The sequence below is a fragment of the Phoxinus phoxinus genome (assembly GCF_949152265.1).
Source record: "Phoxinus phoxinus genome assembly, chromosome: 25".
NCBI lineage: Eukaryota > Metazoa > Chordata > Actinopteri > Cypriniformes > Leuciscidae > Phoxinus > Phoxinus phoxinus.
In genome coordinates, this window is record NC_136900.1 from 19,064,777 (window position 1) to 19,085,347 (window position 20,571).

The window sequence follows — 20,571 nt, forward strand, 5'->3', positions numbered from 1 at the left end:
ATTTACTTACTTTCTCCGTATTGCTCTGAATGATTCACTGACTTGAGTCCCCAAAAATAGCATTACTAATAATATTTTTTTTCTCCAAAATATTTTTATTTATTTATTCATATTTATATTTTATATTATTCTCATTCATTCATTCCGTAATGTCTCTGAATGATGCACTGAGTCTGACTCAAAATGGCTAGTTTGAGTGAAATGCTTCTGATGGACTCATCAAGAAGAAACGAATAGTAATCATTTGTTCGCAAATCAGACATTCCTGTGTAAAGGAAACACCGAGGTGCACTCTGTAATAAACTATCACCACACAAGATGACATCTACAGTAAATAAAACGCATATGAATGCACACAAACAATTATTATTTTTTTTTACAGCAATCTGTTGGTGTTTTCACTTTAAAGATAGAAGCAGGTGAAGGTTTCTTACTCTGGCTATTTTCTCGGCGAGCTGCAGTCGCCCGTCCAGCTCTCTGCGGATCTGTGCCGCCTGCTCGTCCACATTGTCCAGCTGCAGGGGAACAGAAGACAAAGCTTATCTATTTAACACGGTTTACTAAACCCATTACCCACAGGTAGATTTGGATAGATCAAAGCTGACCGTGGTGAAAAGACAAGAAAGATGAGCTTAATAACTACCATGATTAGTCATGTAATCTCTTTTGAGCCTCATGAAGCTTCGGTGCTACTTGGACAGGCCATACCGAGGAAATATGAGATCATAAAAACGTTTAATGTCTTTATCTGTTCACTGAGGGGCTCTGGCATGCCCTCAAATGAAACGTTTTTGGAGTGTGAAACACACACACACACACAAAGTGGCACACAAATACACCCACACAGCACTGCTGGCATGTTGTCAAGGCAGGGTTTCCTCTCCATGAGTGGGAAATCTCTCTGTATCATGCGCACACACACACACACACACACACACACACACACATACCACCCCCACCGTAGCACTGTTTCCACTTGATAAGCTCTTCTCCCTGCGGCGGCAGTAGGGTGGACTCCGCTCCCATTTCACGCTGCACTATTACTGCACCATACTAGTTCGCTCTGAAAGTTTTTAATTTTTTTTTTATTAAGTGCCACTTGCAAGGGCTCATACTTGGTGATTTGAACAAAGTATTAGGTAACTAGACCAGTACAGTTTGCACTGCAGATCCAGTATAAGTGATCACACTATAAAGCACCTGCAACACGCTAGAAACCACCAAGAACACCCCAGTAGTAACCACCCATACTCTATAAATCCCTTCCCCCACCGCCAGAACACCCTAGAAACCACTTAGTAACCCCCAGAACACCATAATAACCACCCACACTCTATAAACCACTCAGAACGCCCTAGTAACCACCTAGTAACCCACAGAACACCCTAGTAACCACCCACACTCTATAAACCACTCAGAACGCCCTAGAGACCACCTAAAGTCATGTGAAAAAGAAAGTACACCCTTTTGAATTCTATGCTTTTACATATCAGGATATAATAGGAAAATCTTCTAGTCTTTAGCTCATCTTAAAATGAGGTAAATACAACCTCAGATGAACAACAATACATGACATATTATACTGTGTCATTATTTAACCCTCTGGGGACGGCAAACGCACCGGCGCGTTTTGCTCGTTTTTTTTTTACATAGCAGCAAAATAGACTTAAAATACTGTCATTTTTGGTCATACAGACTAGAGGGCTGCATTGGGATTGAGTCCCGCCGGGTCCCGCGGGACCCAACGCAAATCTCGCGGGAGCGGGCGGTTTGAACTTTGCTGCGGGCGGGAACGGGCGGCTAAAAAAAACACAGCGGGATAGGGAGGTTGCCTAGCGACATGATGGAGATGTCAATAAATGATGTAGAAAAGAACCTCAAACTAGGTATTTACAGCACAAAACCTAAGCAAGGCAAGTCTGACATTTGGAGAAGTTTCTCAATTGTTTGTGATAAAGATGGAAAAGAACTGGACTTTGTTCATTGTGACAAATGTCTAAAGAAACGCGCGGTAGCCAAAGCGTTTTAGATGTCCCCGATAGCCTAGCCAGGCTACTATTCGTCTTCCTGACCAGTGCGTCAGAATGCATGCAGGCCAGGGAAACGAAACAAACAACCGCATGAATCTCTTTAATAAAAGCAATCCAAATACGTGTTTTTTCCTGCGGGACAGGAGAAGACACAAAATCAATGCATCTCTATTATTGTGCGGGAATAGATTCTCAGAGTTTTGCGGGCGCGGGCGGGAGTGGACATACATATTGCGGGAGCGGGCGGGAGTGTAACACATACGTTGCGGGAGCGGGCGGTAATGGTCAGAAATTCAGCGGGCGCGGGATGAAGAAAACAGTCCCGCGCAGGGCTCTAATACAGACTTAAGAAATATGAAAAAATAGGCTGTTAAATGTCTACTTTTTTATGTGTCCACTTACATTCGAAACAAAACATTGTGCTTTGTTTTAAACCGAAAAACGGTTTTCGCAGGATGAATTTTGAGTTTGTAAGCTTTCGAATGATACCTAATCTATGATGATTACTAAAATATGTGATATGAAAAAAGGCAATAAAAAAAAGAGCGCCAGTCGCCCCGCTAGCAGGACATGAGTTAATTAAACCCGTTTTTCTCAAAATTCCATTCCTGAAAATCATAGCGATCAGCCGACTTCAGATAACCATAACTTTGGTTACAGACAAACGATAAAATAAATAAAAACAGATTTGGAAAGGGCTTGAACCCAGCTTTAATGTGGTATCAAACTGTATGTCACATTTCACCATGTGGTGGGTTTTCCCAGATCGCATCACAATTTTCTGTCTCTCACATTATTGTGGAGGAATTTTGGCCAACTCTTCTTTACAACATTTCTTCAATTCGTTGAGGTTTGCGGGCATTTGTTTATACACAGCTATCTTAAAGGAACACTCCGACTTTTTGGGACTTTAGCCTATTCACCTTATCCCCCAGAGTTAGATAAGTCCATACATACCCTTTTCACCTCCGTGCGTGCTATAAGTCTGTTTGACGCATCCACCGCTAGCCTAGCTTAGCACAAAGACTGGATGTAAATGGTTGCAGCTAGCATACTAATCCAAATAAGTGACAAAATAACGCAAACATTTTCCTATTTACATGTTGTGATTTGTATAGTCACAGAGTGTACAAAAAACAAAGTCACATCACATGAGACACAGACATATTTTAACCTAAATATTGGGAACTATATTCTCTGAAGGCGAAGCACTGCTACTTGGGCGGAGTGATAACCGCAGCACCTGAGACATCACGTTGGTTTTGTTGACAGAAGAAACAACGGCACGTCTCAGGTGCTGCGGTTATCACTCCGCCCAAGTAGCAGTGCTTCGCCTTCAGAGAATATAGTTCCCAGTATTTATACGGTTAAAATATTTCTGTGTCTCATGTGACTTTGTTTTTGTACACTCTGTGACTATACAAATCACAACATGTAAATAGGAAAATGTTTGCGTTATTTTGTCACCTATTTGGATTAGTATGCTAGCTGCAACCATTTGCATCCAGTCTTTGTGCTAAGCTAGGCTAGCGGTGGGTGCGTCAAACAGACTTATAGCACGCACGGAGATGAAAAAGGTATGTATGGACTTATCTAACTCTGGGGGATAAGATGAATAGGCTAAAGTCCCAAAAAGTCGGAGTGTTCCTTTAAGGTCCCGCCGCAAAATTTTCAATTACAGTAGGTTGAGGTCTAGACTTTGACTGGGCACCTTGATTATATTCTTTTTCAGTCATTTGCTGGTGTGTTTGGGATCATTGTCCTGTTGCATGACCCAATTTCAAGCAAGCTTTAGCTGTCAGACAGATGGCCTCACTTTTGACTCTAGAATACTCTGGTATGCCTGCATAGTATCCCTGAAATGATTGCAAGGTGCCCCATACATGTGGCTGCAAAACAAGCCCAAATCATCACCCCTCCACCACCGTGCTTGACCGTTGGAATGAGGTGTTTGTTCTGATATTTTTGCCTAACTTGGCGCTGTGCATTATGGCCAAACATCTCCACTTTGGTCTCGTCTGTCCAAAGGACATTGTTCCAGAAGTCTTGTGGTTTGTTCGAATGGCTGCAACATTTGCTTTTCTAAGATCATTCTTAAAAATTCATTTCTGATGTCTTTCCTCATTGGCATTGTGATAACACACACCTGATAGCTCCAGACCAGCAAACTGCCAAAACTTTTATTTTTTATTATGTAAATTTATACATAATATTTGTTATGATTTGTTGATTTGTAAAGCCATTGAATTAAAAAGAATGTACTTTCTTTTTCACATGACTGTATAAACAACCCACAACACTATAAACCAACCAGAAAACCTTAGCAATCATCTGTAGCACAATAGCAACCACCCTAAACACCTTGGCAGGGTGCTTAGTAACCACCTAGTAACCACCACAACACCCTAGAAATCACATATTAACCACCCAGAACACTTTAGAAGATGCATTACAACCCAAGTAACCACCCACACTCTATAAACCACCCACAACACCCTATCAATAACCTATAACCACTCACAACACCCTATCAATAACCTATAACCACTCACAACACCCTATCAATAACCTATAACCACTCACAACACCCTAGCAAGTAGCAACCACATATAAATCACCCACAACAACCTATAAACCATCCAGAACACCATAGTAACCACATAGCAAATTCCCAGAACACCCTTGAAACCATTCACAACACCCAAGCAACCATCCAGTTCACACTATAAAGTGCCCACAACAGCCTGAGCCTAGCAACCACCCAAAAAATCAACCAAGGATTTTCAATGGTCAAATGGCATTTATATTTTCGTCTGAAATAATCCCATAGAAGGAAAAAAATGTACACTGTGTACACAATACCTGTTAGAACTGTTCTGATTTCAATTGTTACTTCAAAAACACTTATCTAAACAGCAGAAGAACATGCAAAGATCTGGTTTTATCAGGACATTGTTTGAGTGAAGCAGTGTGACACTCTCTGTAATGAGGCCGGGTGATGTCGGCCATGCTTTGCTGAGCCGATCTACTGCTCCCATCACATCAACGTTCATTATCGACTCATTCTATTAACATATGCAAATCAACAAACGCCTCAAAATCTCACATAAGGAGTGTGTGGGAGCAAGCAGACCAGATGAAGGCCTCCTGTCAGCCCGGCGCTGGTCTGGTCACATGTGGGAGGCCTTAATGATGTAGTTAGCCACATCTACGCAGATGGTAAGAGGAGTTAAAGAAAGTGCACCTGTGAAACGTACAGGAAGTAATGAGAGCATCACAGGGATGAAAACCACATTTAAAACCCACTAATAATATACCTAATGACCCCACCAACAACAGGAGGTCAAGGTCAGGGTGAGATCAAATAATCATGTGATAATGGCTGCAGTTTTCTGGGAATTGTGAACAACATTTTCACTTTGATGGCTACACCGGAAATAATACAGTGCCCATGGGTTTGATTTTACCGCAGAGGTCTTCATATCTGTCAGGTTTCAAGAATATTATTTATTTAGTGAGCAATATATGCGGAAGCGCATAATTAAAAGAACATTCTAAAGGGAATTAGTGGATACTGGCCACTAATTAAGAATTAACGGTGCCATCTATTTCAGACAGGTAATTAAGGCCTGTGTAAAATCACATAACCAACAACATTCATAGCTTATTTATAACTAATTAGTGACTAATAACTCTGGTGTTTGCTCTCAGCACACTATTTAGACTGTGAGCTACTGTACATGTCTGAATGCACACTGCAAAAATGTGACATTTAATTAAGATAAGGTTGGACCTGAGGATCAGGGCCAATCAGATTCTGCTTCAGCTTCACTTGGTGAATTACAAAAAGATCCTATAAAATGACCCGTCTGTTACTTCCACAGGATACCACAAGATTCATTTAATATCCCAATAATCTCAAAGATCTGCTAATGCAATTCATATTCCTAATGATTTGCTCTTAATTGATGTATATTGATGTTGCTCTTAAAATAATAATACACATTTGTACAATTTGAAAAAAAAAAAAAAAGTTTTTTTTTTTAAATTATGCATTAAATAATTAAAGTATAAAAGTATACTATAATTTAAACAACAACAACAACAAACATTTTGCAAATTTATGTTTCATTTACATAATTTTAATCAATTTAATATGATCCATTAAGGAAGGAAGGAAAGAAGGAAGGAAGGACGGACGGATTGATTTATAATATTTATAATTATTGCAGTAGCAGTAGTCATAACAACAAACAATAATTGTACTTTTATAATTTTTCATTTTTGTAATTATTACATTTTTGATTCCAATCATTTAAATTAATTTAAAGCAGATGCTAAGATAATATTAGTCATTTTATTTATAATTGTCATGTCTGAGTGCTGACAATTTATGTTTTTCTTGCCTTAATACAGTAAGCTTTGGAAATCTATTATGATTGACAGCTTGAAAGTTTGAAATGTCCCCAGCCGAGCAGATAATTCTGTCATGAATTGCTGGTTTTGACAGCCAGAATGACCACATCAGCCATTTCCCAGCACAATGACGCAAACAGTGGCTAAAGAAAGAATAATAAAACTGCCAAAACACGGACAGCGGCACGGACATCCCACTGAAATATACCAGCGGCACAGCACAGCAGGTTTGTGTTCATAATGCATTAAAATGGCTTTCGTTTGAGGAGAATGTATCACCTCCCCAGAGCCACACACATATGCACACCAGATTCTTTTCTGTTGCCGTGTTACCAACTGGTTCACTTTTCTCTAGCTGCTCTATTTTGGTTAGTTTGGCAACAATTTCTATGACAACAAGCCTTAGGAGTGCCCTAATGAAAGACGTCACCAGCCTGGAGAGAAACATGCCGCTGTCACGCTCTAATCTTCCCCGAGCTTTCTTTACCCCCCTCATCTAAATTAGCCAACCAATTAAAAGACAGCCGTCTCCAGTCACACAGATTTATTCTCGCAATAAAAAAAGTATGGGTTGTCTTTCTGTGCTTTCTGGCCATTTATTGAATATTGACCATTTTTATTTATTTATTTGACAGGGACAATGCACATTAATGAACATCTGCATTGAAACAACAAAAACAGACGTAAACATGCCGGATTATAGCCACAGGGCTAATTTACATCCGTAGTCCCTAGACAAATACAGAAATACAGAGATTATAACATACAAAATAACAAAAATGAACAAATACAAGCAAAAAAAATCAAATAAATAAAAAATTCACTTAATGGTCACAAGACTGGTTTGCTTTAAGCCACACTTTGAGTTTAAAATACATTTCTAATGATTGTGCCGGATCAAAGAACTGTGCTTTTTACTTGGTTGTCAATACTAGCTTTCATTTTCTGTTTTAATAGCATCTCTTATTTAAGCTTCAGTAGCTAAAAAGACTGATCAACAACAATCAAGTTCTGTGAAACAGTTTATTTCAATGAATCGATTCAAAACACTGACTTCAATATACCAGTAGTGACGATAGCCATAAAAACAAAAAAATTGGAATACTCACATCATGTCAAGAGGTTAGTTCACTCAAAAAAGAAATTTCCTGCCATTAATTACTCGCACTCATGTTGTTCCAAACCCGTAAAAACTTTGTTCATCTTCATTTCTTTTTTAAAAATTAAATGTAACTATACTGTTGCCCAGCTCTTTTTTACCAACACTTTATTATGCTTTTCTTACGAACGAAGTTACCAGCATTAACACTGACACATTTTCACTGACTTAATTGAGTGTGGACATAACGGATAACAAATATACAAAACGGGTATACACAAGAGAAACAGATAAACAAACATAGAGAATAATAAATAAATAAAATAACTATATACATTACATAATGTCAGAGATAGATGATTTACAGGCAGAAACTGTCTGTTGACATAAAGATAAATTTATGAAGGATTTATTTATTTATTTAAAAAGGAAACCGATAAAACAAAAACAAAGAGAACCTGCAGTCCCATTTGCCTTGATCTACATCTTGGTATACTCTCATATCCTATACCTTTAGATCACTTAAGTTTTAAGAATAGAAATCAAGCTGTCATGAGTTTGGTTCCAGTGCATAATAGTTATAATCTTTGCTCTATTAATTAATGCAGTTGATCGCTCCAAATGAACAATATCTATAAAATAGGACAACCGTTGCTGTTTTGACAAAGAATTATGAGGAAACCAAGAACTAATGATAGTTTTCTTGGCAGCTGTTAACCAGGAGAAGAAAGTCCGTTTTTGATTTAAAGTTAAGGTTACAGAGGAGACATCATTAAGAAGGAAAAGACATGGCTAAGGATCAATTGTCAGTTCCAAAGGTTGTGAAAGAACAGCAGAGACTTTAACCCAGAAGTTGAAGATCGGTGGACATTCCCAGAATAGACGGAAAAAACTGCCAATTGTCCCAGTGCTACATTTGTCACAGGGGAGGGAAAGTAGCCTAGAAATGTAGACGCACCCTAGCGGCAGCAAATGTAATCTGCAGCCGGGATTGTCTAGCAACTCTCCGTTGGCTAGCGAGCTGGAAAAACCAAACTCTAGTCAGGCCAATCACATCGTGTATAGAGTTGGTGGGTGGGCTTAACATAATGACGGCAGAGTTGCAACGGTTCAAAGAAGCAAACAAAGAAGATGGCTGCTGCCGCTGGCGAACAGCGGTCTTTCGAATCGGCTTTGGCCTTGACTCTGGAAGACTTGGAGTTAAGCTTTTCTTTGAGAAAAGAACGGCACTGAAGTCATTCTTTAAAAAAGAAGATGTGTTCCGTCGCTCTGACTACGTCACCACCATCGTTGCTCTGGTTGGTTGGAGCGCTATCCTATAGCGTGCAGAGGGAATTTGAAAGACAACCGTTTATCCCGGCTCTCGGATTGAGCCCTGCCAATGGTGTGTTCCTAGACCCAACATCTTGATGTGGGTTTGGCTTGTCAGGCTCGAGGGAAAGAGTTTCACTCTAAAACGGTTCAGATGTGTGTAATATATTCTGTGGATTACATTGTAGTTTATCAGCTGGTGGGAAGGGTTTTTAGATGAGACTGAAACATTTTGCCATATTGTTTCCCAATCAAAACTGTGATCCTGCGCTCTAAGCTCTCTGTCCCAAATGCAGGTAATACCAAGAGTTCCACATTTCTCCATGACAAGACTACCATAAATAATAGAGACCGTGGCTGTTTTCCCCTTCATGGATTCAAAGCAATGAGCCATATATGTCCCAAGGAACTCCATAAGCCTTAAGTAAAGATCTCAGCTGTAAATACAAGAACCATGAGAATCCAGGCAGATTATAACAAGACTGCAGATCCCGGTATGTCCTTAACCCTGTCTCCTCATAAATATTCTCTAACGCGTTAATGCCTCTATCTGACCACAGCTAACAAGTGTATGGTTTCATGTCTCGCAATAGGTAGTAATTGTTCTAGATAGGAGACTTCATGCAAAAATTATATGAATAATCAACATATTTTTCCACCAGACGCCATGTAGATATTGAATTAGCTATAATTAGGACAAATTCTTTAGAGGCTTTTTAAACATGTCAACGTCAATGTCACATGCTTTTAGGGACTCAATATTTTTTAACCTTAAAAGAATAGTTCGCTTAAAAAAAAAAAAAAATGTTGAAGATATTTTGAAGAATGTTGATGGACCCCATTGACTTCTTCCATAGTATTTGTTTTTCCTAGTCAATATGTCCATCAACTGTCTGATTACTTTCTTCAAAATATCTTCCTTCCTTTGTGTTCAGCAGAAGAAAGAAATTCATACATGTTTTGAAACAACTTGAGCGTGAGTAAATGCTGATAGAGTTTTTATTTTTAAGCCAACTATTCCTTCAAGTCTGCAGTGTGATGTCACTGGGACGCGCCGCCTCTGTTTTTGATGGTCCGCCCTGACCCTGTCAGACAGATATGAGTATCGCTGTGGTAATTCATTACTCTTCCCGGTGTCTCAGCTGCGGGGCGCGTCCTCCGGCCCCGTCGCGGCGAGCTAACGAGAGATGACAAGGCCAGGCTGAATGTGTTCATTAGAAAGATGATGACAGGTGCTGAGAAGAGAACAGGGGGGGCTGGGCTACAGCGACGGGCTTCTCTGATCAGAAGGGCACAGCTGGATTTCTCAATGTGTCCACCTGAGACACGACCCGCCTGCCTGTCTGCCCGACCAGATGTTCCACACCTCACAGGGTGCTTGATTTATTGATCAGCTGACTGATTTAATGTGGTCATCTATGGTTGACCATGAGATGATGTGATTTATAAGATTAGTTTCCCATGATTTCCTGTCCATTTCTGTCTTCCAATCAGATGAGTTACAGAATATGATATCACAGGTAAAATTCAGCCATAGCAGGTAAGCATTCCAGATAAATACATTTGCGGAGAAAGCAAACAGTAGTTGCGAAGTAGTGACAGATCTTTTCTTCTGATTTGTGACATACATGTAGGGTGGGGAGTTGGAACAGTTGTTAATTGGATTTTGATATGTGGGCATTGCATTCAAAAATAAATGCGAGCTTGCAGTCAGTTGTAAAAAAATTATTGGAGAAGTTCGTCATGCGTCAATAGAGAGAAGTCCGTCGTTTTTACTGGAAGATTTGGATTAAATATAACAAAAACTGTTAAAACTAAACATATACATGAATGAATCGGTCACATTTAAAAATAGATTTTCATTTCATTTCATGCCAAATTTTCTTATTTAAGCTGTAATGTGTTGTGTTACTAGTTTGAAAAAGTAACTCAGATATTACTTTACTTGTTACTTCAAAAAAGTAATTGATTATGTAACCTCAAGTTACTGTGGGTTGAGTTTTCTATGTAAACAGTGATTTATGGATGTTTTAACCTTTAATTATAACATAACGTTTTTGAGCACGCTTTCCTTTATATCTCAACTTTTGATTTTGATAATTGCATACAATAATTTTTTTGATTTTGCACAAGAAAAAAAACACAAGTTGGAAAAAGTCATGCAAACTATTCGGTCTTCATGACAAATCATGATGGATAAGTCCCGCCCTACATTTGTTTGCTTTTCAAAAATCGATTTCACTCAAATTTACGCATTCATAGCATTCCCAGTTTACTACTGCTGTATTTAAACTTGTACCAGTCAAGGGTTAATATTTTTTGCATCTAAATACACATCCAAAAATATTATTTTTTGTCCTTTGTTCTCTACTTCTCATTACCTTCCATTAGTCTCTGTCTGCATCTACAGTATCCAGTCAATCTCACTTTATCTGTTTACTTCGCGTTATTGATCTTTGTTTCATCCACCTTTACCTCAACTCGAACACATCACTCTTTCTCCTCAGTCTGTCACCTCTCTGCACTCATCTGCCGCTGTCTCCTAGTCCTGTTATATATCTTCCTCTTCCTTTGTGTGACACCCTCCACTTACTGACATTTCAATTGTCATGCTTCCAGTCTCTTTCGGTTTCCTTCTTTCTCTTCTCTCGCCAATCACTCCATAACATAATCTGACACCGGGTGGAGCGGCTATCAAAGAAAAACACTTAAACGTTTAAAGCAAGACAGATCGAGCAGGAGAATAAAAATGAACAATGCACGATGTGTTAAATAAGTGTTTGGCAGTGAAAATGATATATGTGATTTATCCAGGGAATGTAGCTTTAAGTGCAGGTACATCATCGTGATTGACAACATAAAACGCTGATAGCTGTAGTTGTAAATGAAATACTTTTGAAAAGTTGACTTGTCACATGGTTTAATATTGCTATACTTCATCTAATACAGCATGTTGCCATTTTTTCAATAAAAATTTAAAATAAGAACAAAAACGGCATTTTAATTGAGACTACATTGAATATTTGTACATTTCTTACACCACAGGAACATGAAATGATCTAGTGAAGACAAAAAGGATGACTAAAAAATATGACCTATTAAAAAAAGTGTATATATAAATATGTACACACACACACACACATTATACACACAATTTCCATTATAAATGTACTGTATATAATTTTGAACCTAAAATAATGGGAATGTTATGCATAAATCACCAATATTCAGCCTTATGAAAGATAAAACTTTCCCATTTTAAACGGACACACATGAACACACGTGCAAGTAAGTGTAAAGGTACAAAATGAACAGCAAGCTGGTGAGTCAATGTGCAAGAGTGTAAGATAATAATCAATGAAGGAAATGGCCGAGAACGGAAAGATCCAAGAATAGCTCTCACTGACTCCCCTCCCCCTTTCCCCCCCATATCCTCTCATTTCTCCTTCCTTTTTTACATTTAACACCCAATCCACATGCCATCCAAATCTCATTTCAAGACTCCTCTAGTTTAAAAATCCAGATGCGTCAGGATGGTCGACAAGTCGATTAGTGAGATTGACTACGGAGTTAATCTAGATTTTTATTTATTTTTTATGCAGCAGTGCTTTTAAGGCAATGGATTTCTCTGAGAGGGTCTTCCCTTTGAAGCACATCAAAACAGATTTGGTAACAATAGAGTGGTGCAGGGATATAAAACCCAGAAGACTAATTCCCTCGATTTTTCCTATGGGTTTTTACATTTATGAGTGAAATGGTCTGTGCGACACTTGAACGTTTTTTTTTTTTTTTTACAAAAATGCATTGCATTTTAAAGACGACAGAGCTCCTTTAAGATTGACTAATTAAATCTGAAAATACCCTGTTCTGCATGTCTCTAAATCGTCCCTAGTCATTATCATCCACTCTGTTTGCTTTGCTCTACAGTATTCCTTGTATTTTTTACAACACCACTCGTAAATTTGCACTCCTTTGCCCTTTAAACACATGCGCATGAGTGATTTATCGAATGCTGAGCCACCAACTAATGCCGAATCTAACATCATGCAAGCAAACGAACTTTTAAATGTCAGCTGACACGGATCCATAAAATGCACACAGGTGCGTAAATTCTTAATAAGCGCTGAGAGAGATTAGCACCGGTAGTTCAAGCTTGATTTGATTGGAACCAAGCTGCAATTTCACATCATTTGTCTAACAATATTAAGTACGAAAAGAGGATTCAGAAAATGAGATCCGTGTGTGCGAGCTTTCAGAAAACGACATGCTGCCTTCTGGATTGTGCCGTTAAAAAGCAATGCTGTGCTTAATGGCAATAAATCCCTGCACGAAACAAATGAACACAGAGGCACACCATTTAAACCGAAAGAAAAAAAGATCCCACTTTTCCTTTTTTTTTTTTTTTTGAAACATAAACTGTAGATCATCTTAATTCAAAGAAATGTTCCAGGATCAAAACAAGTTAAGCCTCTCAAAAGCATTTGTGACATGCTGTCGATTACTAGATCAAATAGTGTTTCTTCCCACAGTTTGTAAAAGAAAGCAAAATTGTATTTACAATAATGCATTTACAATGGAAGTCTATCCAGCAAGACACTGCACTTGTTTTCATGTTAAAACAAACTGTTTTGATATTATTGCCACAATACTTCAACATTACATGTGCTAAAATGATGCTAGCATGACAAAATTGCTTACTAACCTTGTTTGTCCAATTATATCACATAACCAATGGAGTTCATCCACCTACAACAGAACGACCAAGACAGTTTCACGGCTCAAATAAAACAATTTTTGCAGGTAACAATTAATATGTGCCATGCACTGCATATTTCAGCCTCATAGACTTCCATTTGTTACCGTAAATGTGATTTTGCTTGTTGTTTTTTTTACAAATGAAGGGATGAAATTATTGGTATGTATCATCACTTGTATTGAACCCAAAACAGTATCTTAAGATGTAGAATAGCTAGTAAAACAGCACAAAAAAAACAACAACAAAAAAACAACCTTTAAATAAAAATACATTTAGATAAATAGATTTCAATCAATTATTGTAAATAACAAACAAACACTCGAAGATAATTAAAAAAGGATATATTAAGCATAATGTGAAGTCCCCTGCTTTTACCCAACCATAAGATCCCAGTTAGATGCCAAACGTGCCAATTAATGTTGGGCTCAACCAGCCTAATTACACTGATCTGCTAACTGCAATTGCGATGAAAAGAGACGTCCGTGAAGACCACCCACCACATCTCTTTTTTACTCCTCCTGTCCCCTGGGGAAAGGCTAGTGAAAGATAACAGGAGGGCAAGCCAGTTGGACCATTTCCTATCAACCCCTGACCTTTCTGAGATGTTTTCAAAGAGGCTGATGATGGCGTAAAGCCACCTGTGCTCAGGTGATTAAAGGTAAAGGGCAAAGGATTAAAGGCACTAAATTGCTTACTGTGATTATAGGAAAAACTATCAAGACAACATGTAATTGTCAAAAATCATTAAATTCCGAAAGAAAAGCTTTTTGTCCTGGGTTGTTTGTCATTTGTAAGCCTTTAAGTTGAGATATATCTAATAAAATTAGTAACATTTCCACATTTTGTTATGTTACAGCCTTATTCAAAAAAATGGATTAAATTCATTATTTTCCTCAAAATTATACAAACAATACCCCATAATGGCAACGTGAAAGAAGTTTGTTTGAAATCTTTGCAAATTTATTCAAAATAAAAAACGAAAAAAATTACATGTACATAAGTATAGTGCATAGTGCTCAATACTTTTGTTGAAGCACTTTTGGCACCAATTACAGCATCTTAAGTATTTTTGAGTATAATAATTAATTAATAATTCGTTTAAATAACGCTTTTCTGGGTTCTCAAAGAGCTTTACATAGAAGGGGGGAATCTCCTCAACCACCACCAATGTGCAGGATCCACCTGGATGATGCGACGGCAGCCATATTGCGCCAGAACGCCCACAACACACCAGCTTACTGGTGGAGAGGAGACAGTGATGAAGCCAATCAGTATATGGGGATGATTAGGAGGCCATGATGGAGAGAGGTTGTTACCGGGGTTACACCCCTACTATTTTTCGAAGGACATGCTGGGATTTTTAATGACCACAGAGAGTCAGGACCTCGGTTTAACGTCTCATCCGAAGGACGGCGCTCTTTGACAGTATAGTGTCCCCGTCACTATACTGGGACTATGGCGAGTATGATACTACAAGCTTGGCACACCTATTTTTGGGCAGTTTCTCCCATTCTTCTTTGCAGAACCTCTCAAGCTCCATCCAGGTTGGATGGGGAGAGTCAGTGCACAGCCATTTTCAGATCTCTCCAGAGATGATCAATCGGGTTCAAGTCTGAGCTCTGGCTGGGCCACTCAAGGACATTCACAGAGTTGTCCCGTAGCCACTCCTTTGTTATCTTGGCTATGTGCTTAGGGTCGTTGTCCTGTTGGAAGATGAACCGTCGCCCCAGTCTGAGGTCCAGCGCGCTCTGGAGCAGGTTTCACCATGCTTCACTGTAGGGATGGCATTGGCCAGGTGATGAGCAGTGCCTGGTTTCCTCCAGACATGATGCTTGCCATTCAGGCCAAAGAGTTCAATCTTTGTTTCATCAGACCATTTTGTTTCTCATGGTCTGAGTCTCCTTCAGGTGCCTTTTGGCAAACTCCAGACGGGCTGTCATGTGCCATTTACAGAGGAGTGGCTTCCGTCTGACCACTCTACCATACAGGTCTGATTAGTGCAGAGATGGTTGTTCTTCTGGAAGGTTCTCCACTCTCCACAGAGAAACGCTGAAGCTCTGTCAGAGTGACCATCAGGTTCTTGGTCACCTCCCTGACTAAGGCCCTTCTCCCCCGATCGCTCAGTTTGGCCAGGCGGCCATAGATCTAGGAAGAGTCCTGGTGGTTCCAAACTTCTTCCATTTATGGATGATGGAGGCCACTGTGCTCATTGGGACCTTCAATGCTGCAGAAATGTTTCTGTACCCTTCCCCAGATCTGTGCCTTGATACAATCCTCTCGGAGGTCTACAGACAATTATTTGGACTTGATGGCTGGGGTTGTGCTCTGACATGCACTGTTAACTGTGGGACCTTATATAGACAGGTGTGTGCCTTTCCAAATCATGTCCAATCAACTGAATTTACCACAGGTAGACTCCAATCAAGTTGTAGAAACATCTCAAGGATGATCATTGGAAACAGGATGCACCTGAGCTCAATTTTGAGTGTCATGGCAAAGGCTGTGAATACTTATGTACATGTGATTTTTTTCGTTTTTTATTTTTTAATAAATTTGCAAAGATTTCAAACAAACTTCTTTCACGTTGTCATTATGTGGTATTGTTTGTAGAATTGAGGAAATTAATTTAATCCATTTTGGAATAAGGCTGTAACATAAAATGTGGAAAAAGTGAAGCGCTGTGAATACTACACGTTTTATTTACTAGCATTTTACATTATTTCTGAATGTACCGGTAATGATAAAATGTGACCGATAAACTGTTGCGACTTATGTGTGTTTTTTTTCTCTCAACAATGACATTTTGACCAGGTGTGACTTAGCATAGTCAGGTGCGCATTATTTTCCCCCGGAAAATAAGGTACTGTAGTTCCACAGATTTTCCTAAAAATCAGCATAAACAAATGTGACCACAGTGTAAATCCAATGTCTACACAATATTTTATTCAATATTAAGGATATCTTGCACCTTAACTCAATAATGTATGATATGCAATTCACTTCCATTTTTGGAGAAAAATTGATTACCGGTTTACACCAAAAGCACAAAAAGACTTAAACGGTTTGGTACCAGCAGACTTTTTCCGATTGCAAGGTGAACACTGAAGGTCTGCTGGGATCAAAATCCTTTGTCCAAAAAATCTGCTAAAGGAATCTGTGACCCAACAATTTATTTCTGTTCTTTGTAAAATCCCCTTTGAGGACATTCGTGGAAATTGGGCAATTTTTCTAACACTATACAGAACATGTCAAGTCAGAACAATGTCAGAGAACAATGAAACATCAATGTTACTCTGCTTTGAAAACTCAGAATTTTTTTCCTGAGATATTTATTTATAAGGAGGATTGTGAAAAAATCAAACAACTGATAATTATGACTGTTCTTTTTCGTTTTTTTTTTTTTTTTTTTTTTTACAAATGTTTTGAATTGTGGTGTCAGCCATTTTTAAAAGCCTCAGAAATGAAGCTGTCATGGCCAAACTCCCAGACTTTTGATATCTCTCAAAAACACGCCATATTTGGTCTAAGAGAAAGTTTTTCCTGACAAAAGCGGAAACAACTTAAAATACTCAGTCATTTTTGTTTATACAGATAAGAGTAATCTGTATGAACAATAGGATGTATAGTACTGTGTGCACCACTGAGTTTATTGTGAGACGGACTAACAGAAGTGCTAATAAACAATATATTACAACAGTTTCACTATGGTTTATGTGCTGAGCAGCCATATTAGATTCTTAAGTCAGGATTGTTGCACTTTCCCTGAGTTTCCCAATCGCAACTCCGACTTGAGTGGGCGTTCCAGTTAAAAGTTCTTACTGGGAACGAGGAATTTCCCCACTTCTGAGGACAAATGGAACGCATCATTATTTTCTTCATTCTCAAACGTTAAACCATCAAACTTCTGTTTTGAAAGAAACATTGCATTACGTGTTTGGGAAGTTGGTTGGCGCATGTCTTCCCAAATGCATGGTAAAGCAACCCAAACTCAGAGCAGAAGCAGAGATCCATGGTTTTGCTTTTATTTCTATTTATTGTACCGCCCTATATAATACCATCCAGTACTTTCGGGGGGGAAAACCCATTACAAACCCTTAAAACTCAGCTACTACTGACCTGCAGGGCATTGTAGAGCAGCTGATGTTCAAACTTCTTGACTCCCAGGATCAGCTGAAACATCTCATAAAGCTGCTCCTTGCTGAGGATGAGCTCGGACACAGCGCTGAAGGGCATGCGTCCCTGAGGCCGCCGCTGGTCCTCTTCTCCTTTATAGATGGCATCGTATTTGGTGATCCAGGAGCTGAGGACAGTCTCTTTGCTCAAGCCGTCGATCTCGGGCAGGCTGCGTACACGGCGCTCGATGTTCTTCTTGAAGATCTCACGGAAGTCACTGGCAGAACTGCCTCCGCCCTGGACCATGCGGGCCACTCGCTCGCTCTTCAGAAAGCCCTGTCGGAAGAAACGGACAGGGTGAATCCATCCGTACATTATGATGAACATTGGAAAGCTTTTCATATCAAGTATTGCAAAGACATAATTTAAGATATACTGAGGAACTGAGATAATTATCAATGTCAATGGCTTTGACACCTATTCATTCAAAAATACATTATAAATTCAGTTTATACATACAGTACAATGAATGCACTTCAATAAACCACTTGAAGAAAATGTTTTTTAATTTCTGAATTAAAATATACGTATATTGTGATACAACTGTCCTGATATCAAAATATTTAATTAATTAAACCTTGATTTTGAGTATTTTGGCATTTTTATTTTTATTTCTCAGTAAAATAACTAGTCAATATGTCAGGGTCAATAAGTCTTACATTTTTTGTAAATATGAACTTTTTAGATGTCGTTGATTAAAATAGTTAACGGTGTGACTCCCCAAAAATGCAATATAGTTTATAAACGAATAATTCTCGAAATTTGTGCATTACACCTCTTACACATCGAAGGTACGTTTCTAAGAATTTGGCATGTGTTCTACACTACTATTTTTTTAAGATATCATTTTCTTTATCTTATTATAATTGCTTCAACAGTTTAGTAAATTCAGGTCCAAATTTGGTGGAGGTTCCTGAATGGCTACAGCACCTTTAATACAGATTACATACTTGTTTCCATAAACTTGTCTTTATACGCATATTACAGACAAAAGATACACAAGGAACGAACTGAAGTAACAAGCCAACATTCAATTAAATTCAGAAAACACAATGATTCATTAGAGAGAGAAAATGCCCCGCTGAGAGTGGCAAATCTGCACAGGAGACCATGAAAACACTTCGCCACTTTTCAGTAATTTCATTTTTTTATATTCGGTGACCGTGTCTGGGGGAAACCGAAGTTGGTGAGGCGCGACAGAAGCAGCAGATGGAGACGAATCGCAGCTCCTAACCGCGAGTAATGGAGCAGAACAAAGACACTTCAGCTGCCTCGTCTCAAGGAGGCGGGGGAATATATCTGTGTCGAAACTGCCATGATCTGGTAAGATGACAGAGATCGGTGCGCAACAGGAGGCAACCCGGCAACCTCATAGAGCGAAATTCCACATCAAATTGCTTTTACTTGGACACCTGTAGAGATTATACAGTTTTTTATTTAGATTTGAGGAAAGTGTTCATTTAGGTCCATTTGACAAAGTAGTCTGAAATACTTACCTTAAGAGTACGGGCTACATGCAATACAAAAATATACAGCTCAACTTGGTACAATACAAGGACATGAGAGGGAAAAAAAGGCTTGAAATTTCCTCTCTGGAAATTTAAAACGTACCTACTTGTTTGACCATGAATAGTACATTGGTTCCATTAAAAAAAGCCCATTCAAAAGGTGGCAAAACAACAACAACGATATTGGATATCTTGCAGTGCTTCTTAGTACCTGAATGAGTCAGTGAATAAGTGGCTTACTTTCCTGTAGAGAAAATTAATAGTTTCCTCCTGCCTCAAAAAGGACACGCAGGTGAAGTGACAGACAGGCAGGCATGCTGGGAGGGCAAGGGTCTGCTCATTTCCTCTGTGCCATTTAGAAACTGAATTCAGCAAAATCATTCTGATGCAACTAGACAATTCTGGGGTTTTTTGTACTAACCTCTCTAGGCCTTATGTTATAAAGCCAGAGTCATAAGAGTCTAGTTATGAGTCGATTTTTGCAATTATCTCTACATTTGTTGTGTGCGTTAAGCTTTTTTTCTCACTTTTTCCTACAGTGCTGCCTAAAACTGGTGTGACAAAAAAAAAAAAAAGTGGTCAAAGACAATGTGTGTCAGATTAACTGGCCAAATGCAGGACACTATGCACTAGTCTTCATGTCTATATCATAACACACAGAATATGTGAAGAGTCAGCACTAAAGAAGAGGAACTATGTAGTATTTTACATTATTTTCAAAGATGATTCTTTATAAATGGCTTTTTAAACTGGATGGTTCTGGTTTATGCTTGGCCAAACCAAGCATGCTATAATACACAATAGAGTAACAATACATGCGAGGAACCGTTTCGTCCAGAAATATGTCACATAAAAAAGAGATTGCAAATAAATAAAAAATATATATTCAATTCAAATATAAAAATGTACAACATGGACAAATAAATGGCATTTTTAAATTGTTTAATTAAAGCTTAGTTACATGTAGGATTGGATATCAAGAACCGGTTCCAAATTCTCAAGAACCGTCAATTTGATAAGACACGTGCATTTCGATTCCTCTAGAAAATGTGAAAAGGAACTAAATTCGGCACTCGCGCTCTACTTTCACTTTTATTTGCTTATATTCCTCATACACATCTGTCCAAACTGTACCACACCACTATGTTTTGTCGATATATAATATACGCCTCTGCAGACATAATTACACAATGGTGTCCAATGCCTCCATTTTGTGGTGGTGAAAATGTCAAACATTATTACTAATGAATCGCCCACCAAGGGATTTCCTCTCTCCCT

The 20,571-nt window shown here is 38.7% G+C and overlaps 1 protein-coding gene across 10 annotated transcripts in view; it reads right to left on the reverse strand.

Moving 5' to 3' along the window:
- cadps2 (Ca++-dependent secretion activator 2) overlaps positions 1–20,571 on the reverse strand; it is a 134,340-nt gene that overhangs the window by 68,754 nt on the left and 45,015 nt on the right. For all 10 annotated transcript variants that reach the window (XR_013796524.1, XR_013796525.1, XR_013796526.1 and 7 more), the window contains exons 3-4: positions 17,729–18,061; positions 435–515 (exon numbers count right to left, since the gene is read on the reverse strand). Coding sequence is in view for 6 of the 10 variants with exons in the window: in XM_079603803.1 (XP_079459929.1) it covers positions 435–515; positions 17,729–18,061 (414 nt within the window). In the remaining 4 variants the exon portion in view is untranslated. The remainder of the gene's footprint in view (positions 1–434; positions 516–17,728; positions 18,062–20,571) is intronic.